The 19,808-nt window shown below is 44.2% G+C and overlaps 1 protein-coding gene across 3 annotated transcripts in view; it reads right to left on the reverse strand.

Annotated features, from left to right (window-relative positions):
• BCAS3 (BCAS3 microtubule associated cell migration factor) overlaps positions 1 to 19,521 on the reverse strand; it is a 300,455-nt gene extending 280,934 nt beyond the window's left edge. Inside the window, exons 1-6 of one of the 3 annotated variants that reach the window (XM_068210669.1) lie at positions 19,452 to 19,521; positions 17,967 to 18,054; positions 15,246 to 15,300; positions 13,808 to 13,880; positions 12,890 to 12,996; positions 5,581 to 5,662 (exon numbers count right to left, since the gene is read on the reverse strand). In XM_068210669.1, coding sequence (XP_068066770.1) covers positions 5,581 to 5,662; positions 12,890 to 12,996; positions 13,808 to 13,880; positions 15,246 to 15,300; positions 17,967 to 18,037 — 388 coding nt within the window. In that variant the 5' untranslated portion in view covers positions 18,038 to 18,054; positions 19,452 to 19,521. The remainder of the gene's footprint in view (positions 1 to 5,580; positions 5,663 to 12,889; positions 12,997 to 13,807; positions 13,881 to 15,245; positions 15,301 to 17,966; positions 18,055 to 19,451) is intronic. The other 2 variants (XM_068210670.1, XM_068210671.1) reach the window with 2 other exon arrangements.
• Positions 19,522 to 19,808: the final 287 nt, after the last annotated feature.

Below are 19,808 nucleotides of genomic sequence, written 5' to 3' on the forward strand. Positions count from 1 at the left end.
TTCCTTTTATTCCTATTATTTCAAGCTCTTTGGTGAGTCAAACCTGTACTGTATGTACTGACCTGTAAATTGATAAATGAAACATAAAAGTCTTCTAAAGAGTCTGGCAACGCATTTGTTTCCTTCAGTGCAGGTACCAGATGAATTCCATTTGTTCTGTTCCCAGCACCGAGGGTGAAATGCTGACTACCAGCACTTCTGACACTGATCTAAGTGCGGCCAGGATTGTACCTGAGGTATTTAACTTGAATTTTTCCCTTCTTTTCTCACTAGGATATATTAGAGACACGAATTCTGATATTCCCTTATGGTTTAGTTTAATGATCAGGAAGAGGAAAGAAGGAGGAAAAACGTGGAGGGGGGGGAGTCCAGGGAATCAAGTGCCCCAAAATCAAAAGCAATGCCAGATTTAATACCCACGGCACAGATTTGCAAAATTTCTGTGATAGGTGCTTAAACTTCTGATTTCTGTCTATAATGACTCGAGTCCCTCAAATTTAAAAAATCCATTTTCTACTTCAATACTTTCAGAATGTAAATATTAATAGTGCAGGAAAGGATCATTACTGGGAGGCCTCTGAGGGCATTAAATCAGGTTAATAGCTGTCCCATCCACGAGATTGCACAGAGTGACATGTGTTGGGCTCTAATGGAGGCAGGAGCCTCTCCCAGGTCTGGGGTGGCATTTAATCTCCCAAGTTCTGCTGGATTAATTTTCATTTGTAAAATTGTGTTTATTTGCATGTGCGAGGCGCTGACGTTGCACACACCTGCTGCACACACAGTGTTTAACAAAATTGAAATGAAAAACAGCTCTCTAAATCCCCCCAAATACAAAAAGTATTGAAATCCTGTTGCAAAGTCTTTTTCTTAAACTCCTTTTATTCTAAATCCTTTTAACTCTGTCATATAACACTACAGCATTTATAAAATGCTGGAAATCCTGACAAATCACACAATTAAAGTAATGAAAACTGCCCTTCCTGCCAACAAGGCACCACCTTATCTACAGCTCCATTTAGCTAAATGATAGGTTTGGTTTTTTAAAAACCTAACTTCAGTTAGTGTGCTTAAAGTTGAAAAAAAAAAAAAGAGGGGAAAAAATCTCTCTGTGGCTAAATGAAATTTCATACAAATCAACATTTAGAAGTTTATGAAGTCAAAAGGTTACCCACACTAAGCTCAAAGCAGCTTAGACCCTGTCCTGCTGATGAAACTGTGAATAGGGACCCCAGGGCCTGCTAAGGCCTCTCAATAATGCCAATAAAAAGAGTGACAACACCACCAAAAGCAGCACATCTTTGTGCAGAATAAAAACGAAAGCCAGTGGATGTCACAGGAACTCAAAGGCTGCTCAGAACTCAGGAAATGCCCCTGGTTTTCCATCATGGATGGAAATTTCACACTCTGACCTATTTAGCAGTGGTCAGAGGCACCATGGAGTGGATTTTCCTGGTGTGTAATTCCACTGATCAGTCCCATTTAATAATGAGTGCTGCTCCTGCTCCACTAAACTCCTCTCATTTCCATCTTTTCCTTGGAAATCTTGTGGCACTTGTGGTCCTGCAGCAGCCCAGCAGTACCTGGGAATGCCCCAGGCTGAATTCCCTCTCAGCCCAGCTGGGTGAAACTTTCAGGTGCACTGGTCTAGAGCACCAGAAAACAATGAAATAATTATTTTATTTCATTTATGATGTGATGAGGAAACACAGGTCAAGCCAAAGCTTCGAAGAAATTGGGATTTTACAGTGTTGCACCCCAAAATTCTCCCCTGTAATCTCTCTAAAAGAGCCTTACTTGGAGAATTCCAGTCTGTAATTTCTGCAATCCACAGACATTCCCATTCATTATCCCAAAACCCCCATGGAACAGTGGGAGAACAGCAAAACTCAGACACACACCTGCACAAGCACCCCAAACCTTGCTTGTCCGTCGGGCAGGACCAGCCCCTCCGCCACGCAGAACCTGGGATTATTTTGGCCTTTGGGGATTTCAAACCACTGAACCACCCAAGTGGCTGAACGTACACAAACCTCACATCTGCCTGCTTTTAGAAAGCAACCTAAATATTAGAGCTCTTTAAGTGTACCTGCACATAAACCTGAGTCAGCTTTTGAGGTTCAAATCTTAATTTTACCAACATCAAAGATGGGAGCAGAGGAGAACAGGGATAAATCTGCTGCAATATTTCGACTCCCAATGGGTTTTAGTACCTCTAAATTCTTTTTATTTCCTTTTCTTGTTTGCTTTTTTCCCCCCTTATAAGTCAATTTGAGTGAACAGTCAAATTCACTGAGAGATGTAGGGCTATTATATCATCTTTCTGCATGCAGCATAATCTAGAAAATGGCAATAAATTAATTCAGCTCGCTGGAGGAATTTATTTTCATAATGCTGAAACATGGAAATAGGTTTTACAGACAACCACTGATCTAAACTTCACCACACCAGCCTGTCACCCCTTTGAGCAGGAACTGCCACACACAGAGCTGCTCCCCTGGCTTTCTGGGTTTCCTGACTGATTTTTAAACTATGCAGCTCTGCCTTGACAAATGGGACAGCACAAGGCAAAGCAGGTATTTGGCTAGGGGCCTGTAAATTGACCTGGGATAAGTAATAAAAAATGGGAGATTGTAGCACTGACTTCCTTCAGAAAGCATCAATATTCTGGTTTTGTAGGTGAAAGAACAACAAAGGTAACTGAAATAAATGTACCACTGCCTCAGCACTGACAGAAAATCCAGACCTGGACACATGGAAAGAACCCTAACCCCAGCCCAGCACCCCGATCTGGAAGTGGAGAAGAGCCAAGGATGGCTCAGAGGTATTACAGCTCAGAATTCCTGTACCTAAGGCTGCCAGAGTGCGGACTGAGGTGTTCTCATAGTCTAAACATGAGCTCTGCAAGCCCAGAATTTGGTCACAGTGCAACCCCCCAGTCTCCAAAAAGGCCCAGTACATTCTAAACTGCACAGAGTAATTAAAGCCCTGCCTAATGAAGGCCCTGGTAGGTATGAGCTGACCAGGGAGAAGAGTTGATATCTGCAGGGTTTAGCATTATTTACAGAAATCCCTCCATTTCTCATGGCCATCTCCTCCAGGCTGCAGAGCAGGACATCAAAGTGATGCTGCAGAGCTGGCCCAGCCCGGGCTGGTGGCTCAGAGCAGAGCTGGCCCAGCCCGGGCTGGTGGCTCAGAGCAGAGCTGGCCCAGCCCAGGCTGGTGGCTCAGAGCAGAGCAGAGCTGGCCCAGCCCAGGCTGGTGGCTCAGAGCAGAGCTGGCCCAGCCCGGGCTGGTGGCTCAGAGCAGAGCTGGCCCAGCCCGGGCTGGTGGCTCAGAGCAGAGCTGGCCCAGCCCGGGCTGGTGGCTCAGAGCAGAGCTGGCCCAGCCCAGGCTGGTGGCTCAGAGCAGAGCAGAGCTGGCCCAGCCCAGGCTGGTGGCTCAGAGCAGAGCTGGCCCAGCCCAGGCTGGTGGCTCAGAGCAGAGCTGGCCCAGCCCGGGCTGGTGGCTCAGAGCAGAGCTGGCCCAGCCCGGGCTGGTGGCTCAGAGCAGAGCTGGCCCAGCCCAGGCTGGTGGCTCAGAGCAGAGCTGGCCCAGCCCAGGCTGGTGGCTCAGAGCAGAGCTGGCCCAGCCTGGGCTGGTGGCTCAGAGCAGAGCTGGCCTAGCCCAGGCTGGTGGCTCAGAGCAGAGCAGAGCTGGCCCAGCCCGGGCTGGTGGCTCAGAGCAGAGCTGGCCCAGCCCGGGCTGGTGGCTCAGAGCAGAGCTGGCCCAGCCCGGGCTGGTGGCTCAGAGCAGAGCTGGCCCAGCCCAGGCTGGTGGCTCAGAGCAGAGCAGAGCTGGCCCAGCCCGGGCTGGTGGCTCAGAGCAGAGCTCAGGTGCCAGTCCCAGCAGCTCCAGGAGCTGGCCCAGCCCCTGAGCTCACAAAGCGGCCCAGGCTCCTGCTGCCAGCAGCAGCCAGGACCTGCTGGAGGGGATCCCCTGCATGAAATAACCTCTCTGAAACAAGGCTTCATTATGCCACGAGACACACCACGAGGCAGAGGATCTAACATCAAAGGGCTGCAGTTTTTTAACGAAATAGTTGACAAACTATTAAGTTCTGCTGCTGTAAAGTCACCAAGTTAAAGCCATGAGCTTTCCTTTCACACCTGGGAATGAGCTGCTTATCACCAGCTCAGATCTGTTTCTAGGAACGTGCCAAATCCATCCACCAAGAGACTCCTATTTTCAATAATTCCCTTTTTACAGCTTTACAGTAAAACAGTGTTTGAGCCTGCTGATGGTAATCAGCTTCTCCTTTACAAATTCCTTTTATTTCGTTCAGAATCATTAAAGCTCATGAGTTAGTTATCTAAGGCCTCTTATTACAGCTTTACTTTTATCTGATTCCAGATACTGGTCAATGATACATTCATGTACTTTTAATCAAAGATTTATTTAAACCAAGCCATGTAAAAAGAGACCAAAACATGTTTTTAAAAGGTTTGGTTTAATTTAATATGAGCTAATTTGAATAGTTTTCTAATGTAACAACTATCATTGTCAGATGCTAAATATATGGAATTTAGGGGCAGAAAGACAATAACTGCTTGAAGGAGTTCATGAGTGTGATTCACTTGATTGAAAAATCAAAAACCTGGTTTAATACCAGAAAAAACAGAACTCCCAGGTTCTTCAATTAATTTACTACATATTCATTTCCATTTCCACTTCTCTTTCTCCTTTGTTTTTCCTTCCAGAGAGGAAGGGGCACAGGCATCCCTTACTCAATGACACACATAACAGCAAGAGAGCAGCTCACTGGGAATTATGCAGGGTTCCAGTAAATGGAATAAAGGAACAACAGCCTTGGGAAGTATTTCACTCTAAGTTAGTTTAACCTGTAATAGTTACAGAGACACATATAATTTGCATATTCCTCTGCTCAGGAAATCACCAAAAAATACATAATATGTTCATTAAACATTCTTCATTTACTTTCTTTGAAACATAAAAAATCAGTTCAATTTACTATGAATAATGTAAATAATAAGATTTTTAAGCTGTATTTTTTGAGTTCTTTAATTAATTCATAAAATATTACTAGAAATTCTAAACCAGCATAATCCCCAAACACCTTGGTCAAATTCTTTTCATCCACAAAGTAAAACAACCAATTTAATTTAAACCCAAACATTTCTTTCAGAAGTCAACAATTAGATTGGGTTTGGATGGAACAGGGTAATTTTTTAGAGGAATTTGCTTGTTTATGCACAGTTGCTCAGATTTTGCAGCAAGTTCTTCTCAAGGTTAATTCAACTTCTGGAAGAATCCTGTTGAATTAAGCAGCTGGGTTTAGAATTTGATAAAATAGTATTTAAGCAGCGGCAGAGAGGAGCGGCACTCAAGGGATGATAAAATTTAAACAACTGAAAGGGTCAAAGTGAGTAAAGTTAATGTAAAATAAGGAGAAATTGAACAAATCAGAAGCCAGCGCCACCCCAAAAACCGAATTCTGTTGTCTGGTTAGTTTAAGTGGAGTGGAAGGGCAGCCTTTTCAGAGAGCTCAGGTGAGTGCTGATGTGTTTGGGGTGTACTCACTGATCTGAGGAGCTGGCAGGATCCGAGCGGCTCGAACCGGCCCGTGGCGCACCGAGAACAGCTCCTGAGCCTCCCCACTGATCTGCAAAAGCCAGCAATGCAAAAAACAATTTACACTTGCAAAGATACATCTGCTCAACAGCCAAGAAATCAGGTAGGAAGGCATTGTAGGGAAGTACATTGGTAAGACTCTGCCTAAGCAACCACCACCATCTGCCTAATTGAAAATATGTATTAGAAGTCATGAACTAACTGCTCACGACCACACAGGTTTTGGAAGAAGCAAGACTTGAAGCTGACTAAAATTCACAAAAATTCATCCCACATTTCACATGGTTCTAAAGGAAAATGCCAGCTCACCAGAAATCAATCAAGAGTAGCAAACATGGGTGGAAAAAGATGGGAGAATTTCATATAATGGTTCATTTCAAACTCACCAGGTGTGAAAACCATGTTTAAAAACTGGTGGTCAAGCTACTTAAGCCTGTCACTGATGGCAATGTTGAAAAGATTAAACCAGAAGCAGTTAAGACGAATTTCCAGACTTCCTGCAATGGTCACTCAATGTATTTTCATAACTGCCTGGAAATGGATCCGATATGGAACGTCAAACTTCAGGAAAATGGCAAACATTATGAAGCTCATTTCCAACGAACCAACAACTTAAAACAGATGTAATGAGCCTCAGAACACAGCCAAGGCTGGCATAAAGTTTTGCCAAACAAGCAGCTTATAATATCAGAAGAGAACATGATTTGGAATAAGGTTCTTAGGAATCAATAAACTATAAATTCAAGTGAACTTTTGGAAATGTCATTTTATGGTTGTTTCCATTTCTTTCTGCACTTCAGCTCACACGTCCAAAAAGTTAAAATACTCCTACTGTTTGACCAGCAAATCCCAAGTACAGTACTCCAGGCTCTCAGCTTACATCCACTCTTGCCTGGTTATTTATTATCACTGCTCTAGGTCATGGGGGAGAATGAAACCCACCCCATGAGGCACAATTATAAATAAAATTACTTTGAAAATACCATTTACTACAGAGCTAACCCACCATTCTGCACACAATACAGAGAACTGCTGCTTCTCCCTGTTGAGCCTGGAATTACACACAAGCTACACAAATATGGGGAAATAACATTTTAACCCATTTTAGCCCAGCAGTTTGTAAATTAAAATCACTGTTAATGACACCAACTCACTAATTGTGAGTTAAAAGCTGATGGCTTTTAACTGATCATGAGCTTGGAGTTCAGTGTTGGGAAAAAAAAAAGCCTCTGGATGAAAACATCTGTATCCAGAAAAAAAAACAGCTCAGGAAAATGTAGAGCACAGCTAAGCAGAAAATGAGGAAAATTAAAGAGGGACAGAGTATAATAAAAAGATTTAAAAAATTAAGACAGCAGCACGTTTTCTGTCCACTGGAACACAGCAGCTCTATGAAAAGGGAAAGGAGGAAATGGAAAAGAAGAAAAATAGAAGGTTTGGGAACTATTATTATTGGCAATTAAAGATTTTTCCCCCAAACCATGAAAATGCTGTTTCACACGTGTATGCACATCTCTGGCTAGGAATGAAAACAAGAGGGAAAGGAACCAGCACAACAAAGGTACGGAAGGAGTGATTCCCATAAAATATCCCAACCAGCTCAGACACCTCCTTCTCCTTTTTAACCCTGCCAGCACGTCAGCCCCAGCTCCAGCCTACTTCAAACAAACTTCCAGTCCCCAAAGGAAGACACACCGAGAGGGCCAAACCTTCTTAACTCAGGTTCTGCTCTTAAATATCCTGAACTCCAGCAGAATGTTTATCCAGCCTGGGGTGCCAAGACCTGGTAGAGCTTAAACCTGAGACTAGCAAAGAAAAGCTTAGAAATGTCCAAATACAAATGAAGTTTATTTGTACTGAAGCATTTAACATGGAAATCCCAGCCCAGCTCTTCTCATGCATATAATGCAGCAACTTTTGAATAATTAGTATTCATTTTTTAAAGATAATTTATTATTTCATACTGGGGGGAAATTACAGAAAGTAAGGTTAAATGGAGTAGCAAAAGGCACAGGATCCAACAGTGACTAAAATGAGATTAAAGGTATTTAGCCCCTGTTTTGAGACCACTGTAGGTTAACAGCTCCTTTGCTCAGTCCCTGTAGCATTCTAAATCATGGAATGGTTTGGGTTCAGCCTCTACAGCTCAAGTGCTAAAAAGGATCCAATTTTAAGATACATCCCCGCTGGAGGCTTTGTAATGAAAATACAAGATGCCACCCAACCACCAGCATCTCTCTTGTAAAGAAAATGCAAATTCTCTAACAGGCACAAAATAAAGTTTCCAAAAAACCTGGATGTGACACTACAACACTGATCACATTAAAACACCAATATTTAATCTAGCATCGTTTGATAAAGTATCAGCTTTTTCAGGGGATTTAAGCTGTGTGTCCTCAACTGTTCTGCTGAGCCAGGGACTCGTGGAAGACATTGCATCTTGTGTCTGCCGTGAATTAGTAAGAGCTTGGTTGTTCCTTGGTTTGCTTGGCACTGAAAAATGCATCAGGGCTTCAAGCTCAAGATTTTCTTTGAATTCCTATTAACTTCTTTCAAACACCACCACCACCAGAAGCTTCTGCTGTTTGCAGTCTTATGAAACCCTGAATTGAGTGTGGTTAATGCTAATGCCCTTCATCTATCTATGGATAAAACTTTATTGCTGAGGTCACACAGATCCAATCAGCCTGCAAGCACCTCCTTGGAGGGACAGAGATTGTGTGCCCTGATCTTCTGCCACTCCAGCCCTCATCCCAGGGCTCACCCCCTGTGAATGGGACACCCAGTGGGACCTGGAGCTGCACACTGAGGGGACACAGGGTCAGCTGGGGGCTGGCAACCCCCAGCCAAAGGCTCCACATCCCACTACCAGTCCCTGGAGCTCCACAGTCTCACATGCACAGACAAAATATAAACAGAGCTCATGAATTGAAAACAGAGCTCTAAATTCTTCAAAAAGCACCTGTGAGAAACGAGGCTGTGGCTGCCATTTTGGATTGGATCCAGCTAAGTAGCAAGTCCCCGTGGCAGCTCTCAGAGCTCTTAAAAGTTTTTCTTTCCCATTCCAAAAGCCAAGAATATTTCCAAACAGGTTTCAAGAATTGGATATTAAGCTGTAAAAGCAGCTTCAGGTACTCGTGGCAGGGAAGAGGGAATCCAAAATGACGGCTCCAAGCTGCTCTGGTAGAACATCTTAGCTTTCCCAAAACCTGGGATCAACCACAACCCCCAGACCTACAGGGAAGGCTGGAAGCAAAGGATTCAAACCCCCCCCCCCAAAAAAAAGTCTTCATTAAAGGAGGAAAAAGAATCTTCTCCTCCACTTAAGAGATCCTGAGCTGCTGCTTAAAACATGACAGCCCAGGGATGTGCAGGACTGGGTAATTTTTGATGGCACAGCTGCATTGTTTGGAGCACACCAGTCTGCACCCATAAAAAAAAGCTGAACAAAGGAAGTTTTGTTCACACCGAGGAAAAGTAATAGTTTCCAACCGGAGAAAATGGTTTTCACATGGAGAAAAAAATTTAAAACAAAAAAAAAAAAAAGGCAAACATACACCAAAGTGAAACGAAATGGAGTTTGGAACTCAATGCTTGAACTACTGTGCAAATCTAGAAATGGAAATTTGGGAATGTATGACAGGAAAAGGGAATGATCAGGAGGTTCTTTTTAAATATTCTGATGTTTGTTTTATACATGAAGATATCCTGATACGATGTTATAATATCATAACAAGCAATCAGTAGATACCACCACCAAATATTGTTGCATATGGGTTAAAGGCAACTTCCAGTCATGCTGCTGCTGAGAAAGTAAGGAAGGACTGGAAGAAAATGAACAAATTTTATCACTTTAGTTTAGAAATTCACTCAGCTTTTCCATTCAAACCAGATCTCTGTAATTATCTAGAGATTGTAAAGAGTTTAGATGCTCAAGGAATGTTACTCTGGTGGCTGGGCTGAGGATGAAGTTGCATCTAGTACTTTAAATTATGGCAGCGCTAACGGAATCAGAGGTTTTGTAAAATCACATTTCTTGCACATTGGTGCCTCTTCAGTGTAAAAAACCCAAAGCTTCAGCAAATTATTTGCATAGATGTTCTGCAAAGTCCTCAGACATTTTTCAGGGTCACTAGGTCAGGTCATTACTCCATTTTTCTGAGTGCTACATGCAAGTGGTTCCCTCTAGAAAGAGGTCTGGACAGAGGAAGCATTGCAGCTTGGGATGTGATAAGCTTCTTTTTTAATTGTCACAAGAACCAATACATTAAGATGATTTTTCTACTTCTAAAACTCACAGCCTACAATGAGAAACATTAAAAAAAAAAGCAGCCAACGTGCATTCCCTGAACAGAAACATCTAGAACAGAGGCGTGGAAACCACATCGGGCAGAAACCAGCTCCAGTTGTCTCTGAAACATGAAACTGGGAGCAAGGCAAAAAACAAATTCCAAACAAAACACAGAACTCCACTGCACCATTATCAAACAGGAACTCCTAGTGTAGTCCCAGATTCCTCCCCACTTAGCCAGGAGTATTTTAAGCCCACTTTTAACCTTCCCACCCCCATCTGAGAGCAGAGATCAAAGCCAAGCCCTTTGGATGGACACCTCGTGCTGCACTTCCAAAGCCAGGCTCCCCCAAACACCACCCCAGCCCTTTGAAGCCGCCCCTAATGGTATCTCCCATTCTGCAAATCACACTTTTGTACTCCAAAGATCTTCCTCGGAGGAGATGTTAATGTGAAAGCACTCTCAGCTCGCAGAGACACAGCAGCGAGGTGTGGGCAAGGCCGTGTAACACCATTAGCAGGAGTGTGGGCTTAGGAGCTGTCATAAACACTTCATAATCACTCACACACAACCCCTGCTGCCTGCAACACGTTATTAAGTGCTGAATAGAGGGCCAATTGTAGGAATAAAAAAGCACAATGCTACAGATAATGACTTTCCTGAGGAGATTTGCACATAAATGTCAGATTGTTGCTTTTGCAGATTAAGCTGGAGAATGCAGCGTTGGGGTTTTTTTTCTCCTTAGCTGGAATAACATTGCTTAATTACAAGCTAAATAGTCAGTGGGGCCAAGCAGGAAGGTTTGTGTAATAGCAAAGGGCACAAAAAAGTGTTGCCAAATAAGCTCTTAAATATTAAGTCAATCACATAGCTGCCAGGTTTTATTGTGCTCAGGCTAAGCAAGGGGGGAAAACGCAAAGGAGAAGCAACAACGTGAAAAAAACCCCCTCCAGTTTATGAAAAAACCCCTCCAGTTTATGAAAAAACCCCTCCAGTTTAAGTTCCCTCCAAATTTGGTGGATATGGAAATCCTGCTCTGCAAAGATGTTTAAAACTGATGTTAAAGATCATTATTCTGTGAAAATCTGCACTAACACAGGAGCCATTCCAACACTGGACTAACACAAAGTGTGCAGGTCCAAGCTGCACCTCCCTGGCTGTGCTCTCAGAATTTCACAGAATATACAAATAAAGGGCTGGCAAAATGATGCAATATCCCCACCGCTGACATTCTGAAGGTGGATGGTAAAATATTTCCACATTTGGCATTTTCTCCATTTCACTGCACTTCCCTCCTGCTCATACTTCTGCAAAAGTTGAACAGCACTGAGAGAAGCTGTCCTGCAACTGAATTTTTGTTATTTTTCCTGAAACAGCAAGTACTATGAAAAGCTGGGAATGATGAAGAAGTGAAATACACTGGGATAAAAAAAAAAAAAAAAAAAAAAAAAAGGCAGCCTGGTTGTATGGTCCTACTAAAAAGAAGGCAAAATCAGGTATTCCATGGCCTAACTTGTGGTTCATTCAGACACAAGGGAAAAAAAAAAGAAAACGAAAAAGAAAAAGAAAAAGAAAACGAAAACGAAAACGAAAAAGAAAAAGAAAAAGAAAAAGAAAAAGAAAAAGAAAAAGAAAAAGAAAAGGATAGAAAGAAAAACATCCATCCATGGCAACACATCTCCCTTTTTTAGCAGAAAACACAGGCTCATTCGGATAACAACATTTCAGCTGGGTCAAATAGGGTGTTTTGTGAGGATGCTTGAGCTCAAGGCGACGTGATGCTCGGGTAAGTTAATTAATTGATTAATTAACTGATTGAGGAGGGGGTGCTGCCGCTCGCTCTTAGCTCGGTGTCCCAGCGCCCCCGTGTGGGCGGTTTGTGCAACGCACCGCGAGAGAAAACCCCATTTTGGCCGAAATGTTCCCGAGTTTCAGTTAAAGTTCCCAAACTTTAATAAACAGCTCCAAAATACTGAAATTTAGCGAAGTATATTAGGTCTCGTTCCATTTCTGTTAAATATTCCTTCAAGCACAAAACCTCATCAGCTTATTTCCTCATTTGTGCTAACGAGATGCAATCAAGAGGATAATAAGGTGCAATAAGGAAGGGAAAAGCCCTACAACACGCATAAAACTCAATTAAACTGAACTTTTGCTGTAGAAATTAACATTATTTTCTAAGCTACTGGTATATAAACACATGTCCTGCATAGCTAACCAGAAAGTTGTAAAATGTACACATTTCTTTAAAAAACAATGTATTTTACAAAGGGAAAGAACTCCATCCTCTCTGCTTTTTTCGGAAGGATAAGGTGTTGTGAGTGTTGTGAGCAATTTTGCTTTTTTAAGTTCAGAATTTTATGACCTACTGTATTCAACTTTATTCTCTCATTTTGAGAAATTTTGGGGGAAATTCCCCAAATGAAGACCATGTGCCCCATTAACCACTCTGCAACACAAACCAGGGAGGGGGGATGACAGCATGAAATCAAACCCATATGCACACAGAGGCCTTCATAAAAATTAAAATTGCAAATCACGTCCATGACAAACATGTGATTGTAAAATACTACTAGTACTGTCATACTTGAGTTCCTGGGACAAACAAATCCTGCTGGTGTTTTTAAACCCTTATCCTTTTCTGTTAAAAAACAAAATCCAGTTTTGTCGTGGGGCTACAAAGGACTGCAGAATGGCAAACACTGCTCCCAGTCTGAGTCTGGAAATGGACTTAGGAATAATGTGTAAAAAGCCCTCAAAAATGGGCAGGTACATGGATTGAAGTGTTGGAGCTGTGCTCAGGATTACCTGAAGATAACCACATTACACACAATCCATATGACATTGATGGGAAGTGCTGGCTCTCTCCACTCCAGTGGGAGAAATTCAAGGTAAAATATTAAGGCTGGAACACCAAACTGACAAAGAAAAGGAGAAGGAAGGAGGGGGGTGAGCTCTGAACTCACAGGTATGCTCCAGACTTGCATCCCATCGCTGTAGCCGATCAGCAGCAGCAGCGGGGGCTCATTCCCAGTGCTGTGGATTTCATGGAATTCCATATTCCTGGATGTATCTGAATGACATTTCAACAGCAAAGCCATTATTAGAAGTCAGGACCAAGCTCTCAGCAACCTTAGATGGTGTTGCCTCAATTGCCAGAACTAAAAGCAACCAAAGTGCTTTACATTTTCATGCTGCAACAACACTGAAAATATTCTTTTATATTTGCACCTGCAAACATCACTGCTAAAGTTTCACAAAGTTTAGAGAAAGCTCTAAAATTTAAAATGATGGAGAAAAATTTTCTGGATAACAACAGAGTCTAAGAGAAAATGGTGATTGATTGCCCATTCAGAGCTGAGCTCTTCCACCTGTTTATCCCTGTTCCCTTTTTTTTTAAGGAATGTTAGGGATGGAGTGAGAGAGAACCTAAATCAGGGTTATTAAATTAGAAATTATCTATAATCTCCACGTGGCTTTATGGCCATCTCTGGCCAGTTAAGGTTTGTTTGCTTGTGGGTTCATTTTCCCTTTATTTTTCATAAAATCTCAGGTATTCCCTTTTTAGGTTCATACAACAAAACTCTTTGGAATATTCTTCAGAATCCTTCGTGTTGTGCTTACAATTATTTAATGCAGCCTGTTCTGACTGGGCCTGGAAACATCCTCTTTCACCAAGCCAAATACATCTTCTCTGTCTCTGATGCTTCCATGCTTTCAGTGAGCTTTGTTCATTCTCTTGTGGTTGAAAATGTCATTTAAGAGAGGATTTACTCAAGAAAATTGTGATATTTATAGTTATGCTATTACAGAGAAAGCTGACTGGAATTACTGCACGTGGACCCCAAACTCCCAAGTACAAGTGACAGAAAATGAAGGCATACCATTTAAATCAGCATTTTCAAATCTGACCCAGACGATTTTCTCTTTCTCTTCTGGTGGGGTTCCACTGTAGGCCTGGACAAAAAGCAAAAGGGTTGAAACAAGGGAGATTAACAGTGGCTTTTTTCCCCCTTTAAAAAGGAATTATATTAAAAACCACAAGCATGATTCATGGAGCTTATTGTCACCAGTATTCACACAACATAACCACGCTGAACATCACTCACTGATGTAGGAAAGATAAAATATTTGTAACAATAAATCTTCTGGGGCAGGTAAGAAACGCCACGTGACTTAGAGTTGAGTTAATAAAATTAAACACAGTGGTTTCTACAATCTTTAACTTCAGCAGTGTTGGAGGTTCTCCATGAGGTGTTTTATCATTAAAATTCTCTTTAATTCACTTAAAAGTTTTGCAAGCCAGACTGAGGAAAGAAAGAAACCTTTACTACACAGTTTATATTACTGACACCTTTCAGTTCTGTTTGTGACAACTTTAATGCAGCCATTTAAAAGAGAATAAACAGCAATTCCAGGAGAACAGATCCATGTTTCAGCCCTGTGTTCGACAGATTCCCATAAAAAGATGAGATACAAAAAGAAATTGTGGAGTGAGACTTGCAGTGTGTCCAGCCTGGAGGTTTTACAGTCCTCAGGAGAAGCTGTGGTGGCAGGAACGTGAGCACCAGCAGAAATACCCTCACTTCCAAATGAATTATAACAAAATACTGAGCACTATTTGGGATTAAATATGAACACATCTTGTATAATCACTTTATACATGGCAGAAAAGCAGTAACATGGACTAAAAATACAAATGTAAAAAGTAAGTGTGGGGTTTACTTTTCAAAACAAATCACATTCCACGCTTCCAAGGCAAGCTGATGTGTGAAATAAAACACAGACTGTATCCTTTAGCCAGAGAGGGGGAATGGGAGGCTGTGGAATGCAGCAATCTCTTAACTGAAACTTTAAATATGTTTAATTTTAACCCTGAGTCCAAAATGCATTTCACAAATTGATATTACTGAGGGCATTGGTTTTGTATTATTACAGAATAAATGCACTGGGAATTCCTAAGAGGAAAATCATGAGGAAAGAAGACACGAAATCATTCCTTGGAATCAGAATCAGGAACATTTCCTGAAGCCACAATCAGCTGCAGTGCTCCTCCACCATGGACTACAGCATCCCCAAAGAGTAAAACAAAATTAGCTCCCTTCTGCTACTGGGAGGCACATGGGCAACCAGGAAGGGACCATTCCAGTGCCATATTTATTATATGTAAATATATTAAAAGATATAGATATACACATAACATTTGTTTGTTTGGTTGGTTTTTTATTTGATGAAATAATAAATTTACAAAGCAGAGTGAGGATTCCTGACACTGCTTTTTTGTGCCCTGGAAAAAAGTCGTTTTAAAGATCCACGCCCTACCTGTGGCACAACATCTTGGAGGAAGGTAACAACACTCTCCATGTACGACTGTTCCCTGGAAAACAGAAGGAGAATTTCAGCCAAAGGAGTTCAGAAATGGTCATGAATTACTAAAATTGAAGCATGGGCAACCTTTAGCACATAGGAGAATACTAAGCATGCAATGCAGGCACTTAGTTTTACTGCCAAATTCTGACAATATAAATTGTGGCCTGTGAGTTATGAAATAAGAGTAACTAAAGTCTGTAAAAAAGCCAAGTGATACCTGCTGATGGAATAACTGCTCGGGGGCAAAGTACAACCTCTAAATTCAAGGAGTAAGACATGTTCTCCACATCAGAGGGGCCTGAAGTAGTACAGGGATTTGGAAATCATTCCTCAGGATTTTTCTACTTGGAACTGGCTCTTACAACATGAAAATGAGGATTTAAACAAGGACTGGAGCTCTCCTGGTGGCACAAGCAAACTCCCAGAGCTCCTGTGCACGACGGACGATGCTGGCAGCGCTCAGGGGCAGGGGATGGAATAAAAGCTTCCCTAAGAGCAAGGAGAGGCATTTCCAGCTGAGGTTTTATAGCTTGGGAGGCTTATTCCCTGCTGGAGGTTCAGCAGCAGCATCGATCTGGGGAGGGTTTCTATAAGATGCATTTGTTGGGGCAGAGTTAAAGCAATGCTCTGAGTATCCTAGCCCTGCACGAGCAGTGAGTCCCCTGTGTAAGTGCTGAGTAACCCCAGCGTGGGCTGAGAGCAGCACACAGGTGGTGCTGAAACCCTGCAGAAAGGTGGTGCTTTGTGCCGTGAGGAACACTTGAGACACGCTGGCAACAAGAGCCACCTTCAGAAAGTCAGAGATTATTTAAGAAAAGCCCTCAGGTTTTCTTCAGGCAGCTCCGGAATTAACTTTTATGCTGCTGTAATTTTTCCTGTGCCAACTCAAGATTTCTCATAGCAACAAAGGAGAACTGTAAATTAGGAACTCTGGATGGCCAAAGGTGCTTTTTTTCTGAAGATGTGCAAGATTGTTTGAATAAAAACAGGAGTGTTTAGCACTGAAAATGCAGCACTCTGGAGAATTTAGGACTGCACACAACCATACAGAAGATACTTGAACTCAAATGCTGCAACACCTCTTTGAAATAAATCTAAAATATGAAGTTTTACATTCCAGAAAGCCTACTCCAGCCCATGACCAAACCAAACATCCCAGGATTTCTGCACCCAGATTGTCCCACTCAGCTTTAGGCTGAGGCCCCACAAACGAGCTGTGGTTTCTTTTGTGCTGATTCTTCTCTGATTTATTTAGGTCACCCAAGCTGCCCCTGCACACCTTTATTAACACGCCTGGCCACAGCTAGAGTATTAAATACAGTGTCTGAAGCTGCCCTGGGAATGCCAACCAGCCAGAGTCATGCTGCCTTCATGGTTCAGCTCATGGAATGCACTTTTTTCCCCTCTCCCCAAGCACATCTTGAACCCAAGCTGATGTCTGGGAGGTGTTTTATTCAGTGTGTGCTCTAAAGCTCTCCCAAAGTTGAAAAAATTCCAGGGAGATGCCTCTGAAGCGGTTCAAAACAACATAACCCACAAAAAAAAGCCCAATCTTCCTTTAATAATGGTGCAGAAATTTAACATGAGCAGCAGAATGCTGCTGGGTGCTCAGCACACACAGACTCATCAAAAAGAGTGACATTTTTGAGGCACAAACAGGTACCTCAAGAACAAAACACCACGTTTAAAAAAATGACAGATAATCATCTTCAGAACAGATCATCAACTTCTTACAGTGTTTTCCTATTATAATACTTTTAAAGCATATTTTGAAGAAAATGTTGTTACAGAGAGAAAATGCATTTGTTGAGGAATTTTGCCACATTAAAAAACGGCTGTAAGACAAAGCTCTAACACAACTTTTTGTGCTACAGCAATCAGTTTCTTGTGCTCTTGCATAAAAATGAAGTTTCTGGAAATACAGAGTTATCTCCAAGGGCGCAGTAACACCCCCTGAAGTGGACATTTCCATACAGTGCCATTTTGCAGCAGCATAAACATCCCAAGGAAGAAAGAAAAATTGCTACAAAACTCCCTTAACAGACAAGAACCATAAATCTTCTAGGCTGTCTTACAGCCAAAAAGCTCTTTTGCCATGGAAGCATTGCCATGTGCACACAGTGAAAATCAGGATGCCCAGGCATAAAAAGTGTTTGTCAGGTGCTCTGACCAGAAGGATGAAGCTTCTTCCTTTTTTCTTGGTTTTGTTCTTTCAATAAAATAAAAAAAAAAAAATCCACAATTCTTCCTGGAGGGCTTTAATGACAAGTTTTGTATGTTTTAATATATCCACTCCTGGGACAAGGTGTTGTTTAAAAGAACAGCAAGAAAGGATCACATGTGGCACATCCCTCTGGCCTAAGGAATAAGCTGGCATCACTCTTCTACACTGCAATGTTTGTACAGCAAAATGGAGCAAACAGCAACAAAACTCTGCAGTAATCAGCTTTTAAACACACAGCTTTGGTGAGCCATTGCAGAGGATGGGGTCCCACTCAGGGAGACAGAAATGCCATGTGTTGGCTTTACTGGACAACGCTCAACGCACCAAAACTGCAGCGTCAACACAAGCTGCCCTTGGAGGGGAAAAAACCCAAACCAGCTCAGGCTGGGTTCTTCCTCAAGAAAACCAAACCCTTTTCAGTAAGGGCTGTTCTTCTAGAAGGTTCTTACGTGGCAGCTTGAGGGCGAACCACCACTCCTCCAGTGCAGCGACTGGGGCGGCGCGGGGACTCTGTCGCCATCGTTCCTGGGCACACACCTGCAACAAACACAGCGCTTTTACTGAAATTTCCACAGCACTGTTCGTTACACAGCTTCTTCATATATTCTTCAAGGTGGCAAGAGAGAAATTTCACTTACACAGGCCTGTAGACCTCTTTACAGCACATTTTTAATGAGGAAAAAAAAAAAATCATGCACCAAGTGGAAACTTCTTCAATCGCTACAGCCCCTGGAATGTTTGTGAAAGTGAAAAAACAAACCCCGCAGACCTGCATGATAAAGTGGAAAAGTATCTCAAACTGCACTAGATGATCTTCAAAGAGCCCTCCAACCCAAACCACTCTGTGACTCCGTGATTAAAGATAGTGGTACGGGTGCACGGCTGTCATCACCATTACACCACCCCACTATTTCCTAATGGGCTGCTGCCTCAGCAAACAATTATATAAAAATAACGTGCAATCACAATTGCAGCGTAGTGTACTCCTGAAAATGTGGGTTACATTGCAGCTCACACATTCTACTGCTTTATATCAGCTTTTTGTGCCATTCTCAAGCTTTCCTTCACACTTCTGTTCTCCAGGGGAAACCTCTGTGCTACTTTCCTAAAGGCAGAAAGCACTTGAGGAGCACCACAGACCCCAGCCAGCCCTTCAGGGAACCCCCTCAGCTGCTCTGTGGTGTCCCCCCACCCCAAACCTGCTCACAAAGTAAAAGAAAAAGCCAAATCCCCAACGTGCTATCAGTTATCAGCATCACTTCGCGCCAGGCCAGACTCTACAAGGGCCAGCCCATTGAGGGAGGCAGGATAACCACTCAGAAATTAGTAGCAAAACAGTAATTAATAACAAAGCGCTCCGCAACACAACAGCAGCCTGACACAGGCGCCGGGGAACCCTGAAAGGCGGAATGCCACGGAAAGGATGAAATCACCGCACGGACACCTGCCCCTGCCGTGCCCTGAGCGCCAACACCCGGTGCCACCCCACCCCGCGGGGAAGCGAGCACCGGGACAGGTTTCAGCTCCCGATCCGGGCCTCGGCACAGCCGCGCCTCAGCTCGGGGCACCTGCGGGGCCGCCCGACCCCTCCGGAGCCCCGACAGCGGCCGGGCCGGCCTGGGCACCCTCCGCCGCCGCTATTGAGCAACTCCCCACCAAACACCGCGACCTGCCCGGCCGCTCTCCCGCCCGCTCTCCCGGTGAGCGGGGCCGCGGCCTCCCGGAGCGCGCCCACCCCGCCGGCCGCCCCTCGCTCCACACGCCGCGCACCTCCGGCCGCGGCTGCCGGGGGTCCCCCAGGCCTCACGGGCGGGCCTGCCCTGCCCGCCGCCCCCCGCTCCGGCCGCTGCCCGGCCTGGCCTGGCCTGGCCGCCCCGCGGGGCCGCTCCGAGCGGCCGCGGCGCTGCCCCGAGCGCGGCCCGGGCCGCCCTCACCTGCCGGGCTCCCGGCGCCACTGACACTGTTTGGGACCCCCCGGGCAATGACACCCAGCGCACCGCGCCCGCAGCCAATCGGAGCGCGCCGGGGGCGGGCCGCGTCCCGCTCCCAGCCAATCGGCGGCCGCGCTGCCCCGCGGTGGGCGGGGCGCGGCGGGACGCGGCCGGGGCGGCGCTGCCCCCCCCCCCCCCCCCCCCCGCGGCGCGCGCCCCGCGGCTTTGTTTACATCGGGGATCTCGCGAGAGCCGCGCGCCGGGAGGGGCCGGATTGGCGGGGAGGGGCGCGGCCCGCGCGCGGTGACGTCACTCGGAGGGCGTGGCCTGCCGTGAGGGGCCGTGAGGGCGGGACCCGCC

This window comes from Anomalospiza imberbis, chromosome 20, assembly GCF_031753505.1.
Source record: "Anomalospiza imberbis isolate Cuckoo-Finch-1a 21T00152 chromosome 20, ASM3175350v1, whole genome shotgun sequence".
NCBI classification, from domain to species: domain Eukaryota; kingdom Metazoa; phylum Chordata; class Aves; order Passeriformes; family Viduidae; genus Anomalospiza; species Anomalospiza imberbis.